Genomic DNA, 7,260 nt, shown 5'->3' with positions numbered 1-7,260 from the left:
GAGAGAGAGAGAAAGGGGCAAGGAGCAGTTTCTCTAAAGAAAGAAGCTAGCTAGTCAGGAGGAATGCGAGGGTCGTGACCCGCCTCTACTGGGACCAGTTCAGACCTAGCAGCTGATCTGGGATCAGACTGACCCGGGCAGGGTCCCCACGCTGCAGACTGTAGACCCTGGCTAAGACTGATCTGGGATCAGACTGACCCGGGGCAGGGTCCCCACGCAGCAGACTGTAGACCCTGGCTAAGACTGATCTGGGATCAGACTGACCCGGGGCAGGGTCCCCACGCAGCAGACTGCTAGACCCTGGCTAAGACTGATCTGGGATCAGACTGACCCGGCGCAGGGTCCCCACGCTGCAGACTGTAGACCCTGGCTAAGACTGATCTGGGATCAGACTGACCCGGCGCAGGGTCCCCACGCTGCAGACTGTAGACCCTGGCTAGACTGATCTGGGATCAGACTGACCCGGCGCAGGGCCCCACGCTGCAGACTGTAGACCCTGGCTAAGACTGATCTGGGATCAGACTGACCCGGGGCAGGGTCCCCCACGCTGCAGACTGTAGACCCTGGCTAAGACTGATCTGGGATCAGACTGACCCGGGGCAGGGTCCCCACGCTGCAGACTGTAGACCCTGGCTAAGACTGATCTGGGATCAGACTGACCCGGCGCAGGGTCCCCACGCTGCAGACTGTAGACCCTGGCTAAGACTGATCTGGGATCAGACTGACCCGGGGCAGGGTCCCCACGCAGCAGACTGTAGACCCTGGCTACCCGGGGCAGGGTCCCCCACGCTGCAGACTGTAGACCCTGGCTAAGACTGATCTGGGATCAGACTTCAGGGGTCAACAGTTCTACATCAAAACACATGGGAAGCTAATTCAAAAGTGATCATAATTAGGAACTGATAATGTGTGTGGTGGGGTGTGTGTGTGTCTCTGTGTGTGTGTGTCTCTATTTGTGTGTGTGTCCTGTGTGTGTGTGTGTGTGTGTCTGTGTGTGCATGCTCTCCCAGAAGACAAAGCCCAATTGTGGCAGGAGGCCAGAACCAGAGCTAGCCCTGTCTCGGTCTGTCTCTAATTACACACACACACACACACACCACACACACACACACACACACCACACACACACACCACACACACCACACACACACCACACACACACACACACCACACACACACACACACACCACACACACACACCACACACACGACACTCACACACACACATTATCATACCATTATTATAACAAATGAATGCACTAGTGGCCTACTAACCAACTAAAAGAAAACAGAAAATCTTCAATTAGACAGAGAGATTTACCCAGAAACAAGCAGAAAAGATCCACACCGATCAAAAGTTTTCTTTGAGACAGCGAGGGTCCCGTGATCTCAATGTGTTTCTGTCCGGTACAGGTGTCTTTCCCTGGCCCACCGGCTGTCCGGTTGCACCAGTTATCCGGTAGTTTTAGGTTCAGGTCCGGGTTATGGATTGGACTACTGGAATTTTGGAGCACGGATTTGTCAAACATCGTCGTAGCTATCTGTTCTCAAACAACTTGTTGAAAACTGAGTAAAAATCCAACTTGCATATATCGATTCATGCGTTAACCGTTGTTCTGTTACACGTCCTCTGTGCTGACAACTGATCTGAGCTTACACCGTAGAAGTTCGATTTGATGTAGTTTGTTTTCCTATTTACAACTCAACCTGGAACGCCTACTCGGGAGATAGGCTACGCGCCCAGCTAACTGTCGCGGAAAACTCCCGCTGAAGTCACAAAACGTTCATGGAGGATGCTTAAACCTCTCCTCACACCGATAGAGAGAGAGAGAGGGGGGGGGGGGGGGGTGAAGGAGAGAGATAGGGGTAGGGGGAGAGAGGGTGAGAGTGATGGAATGAGGGTGGGTGAGTAGGCTGTATAGATAATTAAACAGTAACGCATTTACGTTATACATTTTGAAAAATAACCTTCATGAATTTGTCTGTTTGCTCGTGTGTGTGTAAGTTATCCTAGCGCGTACAGGCTAATAATTTCCAGCAGCGGAAGGATATTCGATCAGTCTGTGACAGGACGGCGTAATCACCGTTTGATTCATGCTGCGTCAAAAACTGCGATATGACGTCTGACGTCAGGTTTACCGAAAGGATAAGCGGTGATGATGGAGACGTCTACCTCTTGGCACGTCTAACTATGTCTAACTAAGTGTGTGTGGTGTGTGTGTGTGTATTTTTTGTATGTGTTTGTGTGATAAGGCAGCCAGACACACGCGAACTTACCTGTAGCTTATAAATATATTTCTCTTTCAGAGAGAGTTAAACAGAGATGAAAGAAATAGAAGGATATTATTATTATTATTATCATCATCATTATTATTATTGTCGTCTAACTAAATGTTTGCTAAACAGTCCTTCCTCCTCTCTGCATTACTGTCATTGTTCTCATAATAATGTATTGCTGCTTTGGCAACATTTGCAAATGTACTTTATGTCAATAAAGCCTTTTCTGAACTGAACTGACCTGAGAGAGAGAGAGAGAGAGAGAGAGAGAGAGAGAGAGAGAGAGAGAGAGAGAGAGAGAGAGATGAAAGGGAGAGGGAGAGAGAAAAACAGAGAGTGAAAGAGTAAGAGAAACAGAGGAGTAGAGCTAGTTCTCCATATTGTGAGAGAAAGCCCAGAAATATCACTGTGTGATTTTGTCAAGAGTAGCCACCACGTCACATACTGCAGCCAGAGAAAGTCCTGTCATGTGATCTGTGTCAGGTGTGGGAGGGAGGAGGGAGGGGGGAGGGGGAGGGGGAGGGGAGGGGGGTGTAGTAGTCCTGGAAAGAAGACTCTCACTCAGCATATTTTAGTGAAGTTCCTAAAAGGTCATCAATACATGACCCTCTCCCATTCCATCTCCTAATCCCCTCAACCTTCCCCCCGTCCCCTCCCTTCCTTCCCCCCTCCCCTCCCTTCCTTTCCCCCCCCTCCCCTCCCTTCCTTCCCCCCCTCCTCTCCTTCCTTCACCTCTCCCCTTCAAGCTTCATTTTTGCTGTTCAACCGTAAAAGGGAAGTGTGTGTGTGTGTTATTGTGGTCACAGGGGAAACTACAGTTAATACTGGCATTTGTGACCACATGTCCTAAACAGAGGCCACAGAGGTTCCTGTAAGAGACAGGTCACCTGGGGGGGGGGGGGGGGGGGGGGGGGGGGTGTTCATTCATACAACAACAAACTGGAGACTTCAGTTAGAACACTCCCTCCCCTCCCCCTCCCCTCCCTCCCCTCCCCCTCCCTCCCCTCCCTCCCTCCCTCCCCCCCCTCCCTCCCTCCCCTCCCTCCCTCCTCTCCCTCCCTCCCTCCCTACTCTCCCTCCCTCCCTCCCCTCCCTCCCTCGCTCCCTCCCTCCTCTCCTCCAGATGCTTGGCTGCCCAGCAGGCCAGTGGGTGTGGCTTACATGATCGATCAGGTAAATATACCGAGAGAAGTGAATCTCTGGGACCAATTTATTCTGTGTGATGTCATGATGTGGTTTGTACAGTAACCCACTCATACACATCCATACACACACACACATACAAACACACACATACAAATACACACATAAATACACACAGACAAAGATAGTCCCAAAGGAATGTAACTGTTTTGAGCCTTTTTATTTTGACTTCTTAAGGAAGCTGTGTTCGTTGAGAGATCCGCGCCCCTGTAGTCGTTCTAGCCAGCAACTGGTCAAAACGGTTAACGAATATGACATTATATATATACCGTTTGGAACCAGAGGCTGGAGAGGTCAACTAATGGACCCGGGACAGGAGCGCGTCACTGGGTAATGGAACTGTTCCGGAGTCATTGCGGGGGTAGGGGAACGGGACCGTTGGCCCTTGTCTTTCGTTTCCTACCACGCTGGGCTCCGACCGGCTTGCGCAACGAGAACGAGTATCTGTGGAAAGTCTCACTCTCACGCGCCTGCTCTCGGTTCGCGGCACTTGTTGCTTCTGCTCGAGCGTGTAGTGGAGCTGGGGGAGGTACGGGAAACCCATGACTTCCGTGTTTTTCCTCTCCGGCTCGAGTATAAAACTTCTGCAATGGATAGAGGCAACAGATCACTCACAAACAAGCAAGCAAGGGTGTGCGCGCGTGATACAACAGAAGAGACTGTAAACCTGCGAACGTTTAATAAAATCGTACTGATGGAGACAGAGAAGACTCATAAACAATATTTTGTACAATAGCGAATTATTGTTTATTCCGGGTTCAATATTGGATTAATCATCCCCGTTACGAGCTAGGTGTTCCCGGTGCAAATACGGAGCAGTCTGGATATCCGACAGCAGCACGCCTCTCTCTGCAGCCCGCTGTTCGCGCTAACAGAGACTACCTGGCTTCGCATCGGCAACGAGATGGACGTAGAATCCCTGAAAAATAGCGCGAGACCCCGCGTCAGGTGCCTGGATGTGTTCCTGGTCGTGTCGGTTATCTCCCTTTTCCTCGCGGTCGTGGCCGTGGCTGGACTTGGAACAATGGCCATCTCGGAGTTGCGGTTGAGCGTGAAATCAAGGTCAAGTGTTAACGTGCAACCGTCCTGGTTGACCGAAGCCGGTTCACAGGCGAGACTGAATAGTGACTCCGGTTCAACCGTATACAAGGTGAGAGCAACGTGGGTTTCTAGCATGTGTGTGTGCGTGTATGTGTGTGTGTGGATGGTGTGTGTGTGTGTGGATGTGTGTGTGGATGTGTATGTGGATGTGTGTGTGTCTCTGGATAAAAGCAACTGCTAAATAAATCACATGTAAATGCAGAGAGAGATATAATGTCTGTTTGCTGCCTGATCTAACCAGTATCCTCTCTCCTTGGTTTCTCCAGATGCAGAACTTTGCCTACCTCAGAGCCTCCACCAGTAAGTGTCTCTGTCTGTCTGTTTCTCTCTCTCTCTCTCTCTCTCTCTCTCTCTCTCTCCTCTCTCTCCTCTCTCTCTCTCTCTCTCTCTCTCTCTCTCTCTCTCTCTCTCTCTCTCTCTCTGTCTGTCTGTCTGTCTGTCTGTCTGTCTGTCTGTCTGTCTGTCTGTCTGTCTGTCTGTCTGTCTGTCTGTCTGTCTGTCTCTCTCTCTCTCTCTCTCTCTCTCTCTCTCTCTCTCTCTCTCTCTGTCTCTCTCTCTCTCTCTCTGTCTCTCTCTGTGTGTCTCTCTTTCCCTCTCTCTCCCCAATATTGCAACAATAACACCACTATCGATAATGGGTTTCTGATGCACTGACCTGTGTTGTTTGTCTCCCCCTTCAGGCGTACCACAGAACAGCACGCTGGCGTTGTCTCCTGTAGCCTACGGCGCCGGGAGCTCTGTGGGCTCCATCTACGACTACAACACAGCCCAGAACATTCTCCGTCTCACTAGGAGCTCCTCCTACTTCCTGTACCTGGACCTGCACCTCACCTGCACGGCGCGCTGTCCCCGTGGTCACCTGACCGTCACCGTGGGGGAGCACCTCACCTGCCGGGTGGAGCTTCCAGAGTGGGCGGAGTCGACGCCGATAACCAGGAAGTGCTGGGTGGTGACCCAGATGGAAGCAGACAGTCGGTTGGTCGCCCAGATGACGGTTCCGGAGCAGGGGGCAAAGTTATGGAGGCTGGATGAGAATCATTCCGGATTGGGGATCTTCCTGGTGGACTGAATCTGAACCAGGTCCAAGTTAAGGTGCATTTGATTAAGTTCATCTGGTCACACTTGCTCAGTGTAGATGGGGGGAACTTTGTTTCTTTCACCTTGACACTCCTAGTGAAAGAGGCCAGGGTGTGTAAATCGAACGAACTCAATATCGAGCTGATCCTCAGTCTGACTGGTGAACTCCAGAGAGACTGCAAATCCCACAATGCACTGTGTGCACTTTGACCTTTCCACCCCATGAAGGATATGGCCACAGAGACAATGTCAAAACCCACTTATATTTATATGTTATTTTTCCAATCTTATTTATATTACTCATGGTGTATTTATGTACTTAAAATAATTTTGTTGTATTTATATTTTTGTATTTAAGTTGGCTGTAAGAATGTAATTGTGGTGTAATTTTTATAACGAATGTAGGGATCACTACTCAATAATATAAGTACACTCTGAAGCCAGAGGGGTGGGATGTATTTATTTAGCTCCGCCACAAAGCTGTTCCCAAGCTGCACCTTGGGCATGCCAGGCCAACAAATCAAGTGTACCTCATGTTTGTATCAGTTGCAGGTACTGGTCACGCATCTCTTCTCCCTCTTTCTTATGTTTTGTTTGTTTGTCTTCTTTCTTTCGCTCTCTCTACCTTTCTCTAAGGGAGAGGGAGAGGAGTGCCCTAAATCAATTCTCACTGAGTGAGAAAAAATACCACAGTTGTCATGGCGAAAATGGAACGTTCTGGTCCCATGGACCAATGGCGTTGCAGGAGTGACACAGTGTGTTTGTACAGGGCTCTGGAAGCCCTCTGTATCAGTGCTGTCCTGAAATGTTGAACAGGACAATAAAGAATAACATGATATCCAAAATCGACTTATTTGTTTGTGTGAGTGTGCATGCGTGTCAGTGTGTGTGTGTACCTGTGTATGTGTGTGGGTGTATGTGTGTGTTAGTGCATCTGTGTGTGTGTGAAGAGGAGAGGCAGGATGGTGTGTGTATGGGTGTGTGTGTGTATGTATGGGTGTGTGTGTGTGTGGGGGGTGTGTGTGTGGGGGGGAAGTTCCCTGTATTGGCTGTGATCACATCCTGTTTCATACCTTCAACCTATGTGGTTTAGGACCTGTAAGTAGGCCAACACACACACCATCCTGCCTCTCCTCTTGTGCACGTATATCTTTGTGCATAGTGTGTGTGTTCCTGTGTGTGTCTGCATGAACACTGGCTGATAATTGTGTAGTAACACACACACACACTGTTCTCTGACCATCATTTTATACTGAGCTGGAACAGGAAATTAATCTGTCTCTCTGTCCACCTGTCTGTCCACCTGTCTGTCTGTATCTCTCTGTCTTGCTGTTGACCTATCTGCCTACCTGCCTGCCTGCCTGTCTGTCTGCCTGTCTGTCTGTCTGTCTGTCTGTCTGTCTGTCTATCTGCCTGTATGTATCAGTGTGTCAGGTCTCTGGAAGGTTTCATAAACTGTAGCTGACTCAGCAGACGGCACATTCCACTCGCTCACCAATACTTGTATATGCCTGTGGTTACTGTGTGTGTGTGTGAGAGTGTGTGTGTGTGTGTGTGTTCTGAAATAAGTTGCATCGTCTGTGCATCTTCTGTGGTTAGCAT

General features: G+C 49.7%; 1 protein-coding gene and 1 pseudogene across 1 annotated transcript; one reads left to right on the top strand and one right to left on the bottom strand.

Annotated features, from left to right (window-relative positions):
• Positions 1 to 1,529, bottom strand: part of LOC136964981 (phospholipid phosphatase 3-like) — a 13,194-nt pseudogene extending 11,665 nt beyond the window's left edge.
• Positions 1,530 to 4,149: 2,620 nt separating this feature from the next.
• Positions 4,150 to 6,479, top strand: LOC136965104 (uncharacterized). The gene is made up of 3 exons (XM_067259110.1): positions 4,150 to 4,630; positions 4,848 to 4,881; positions 5,262 to 6,479. The coding sequence occupies exons 1-3, from the start codon at positions 4,385 to 4,387 to the stop codon at positions 5,648 to 5,650; spliced, it is 669 nt and encodes a 222-aa protein (XP_067115211.1). The 5' UTR covers positions 4,150 to 4,384; the 3' UTR covers positions 5,651 to 6,479.
• The last annotated feature ends 781 nt before the right edge of the window (positions 6,480 to 7,260 follow it).

The sequence above is a fragment of the Osmerus mordax genome, chromosome 21 (genome assembly GCF_038355195.1).
Source record: "Osmerus mordax isolate fOsmMor3 chromosome 21, fOsmMor3.pri, whole genome shotgun sequence".
In the NCBI taxonomy this organism is placed as follows: Eukaryota; Metazoa; Chordata; class Actinopteri; order Osmeriformes; family Osmeridae; genus Osmerus; species Osmerus mordax.
Note: the sequence above shows the minus strand (reverse complement) of the source record. Positions and strands in the feature narration are given on the sequence as shown.

Bases quoted from the DNA above. Each gene is read 5' to 3' on its own strand.
- LOC136965104 (XM_067259110.1), top strand. From the start codon at position 4,385: ATGGACGTAGAATCCCTGAAAAATAGCGCGAGACCCCGCGTCAGGTGC. The intron at 4,631-4,847 runs GTGAGAGCAACG...TGGTTTCTCCAG, and splicing joins CCGGTTCAACCGTATACAAG to ATGCAGAACTTTGCCTACCT. The intron at 4,882-5,261 runs GTAAGTGTCTCT...CTCCCCCTTCAG, and splicing joins CTACCTCAGAGCCTCCACCA to GCGTACCACAGAACAGCACG.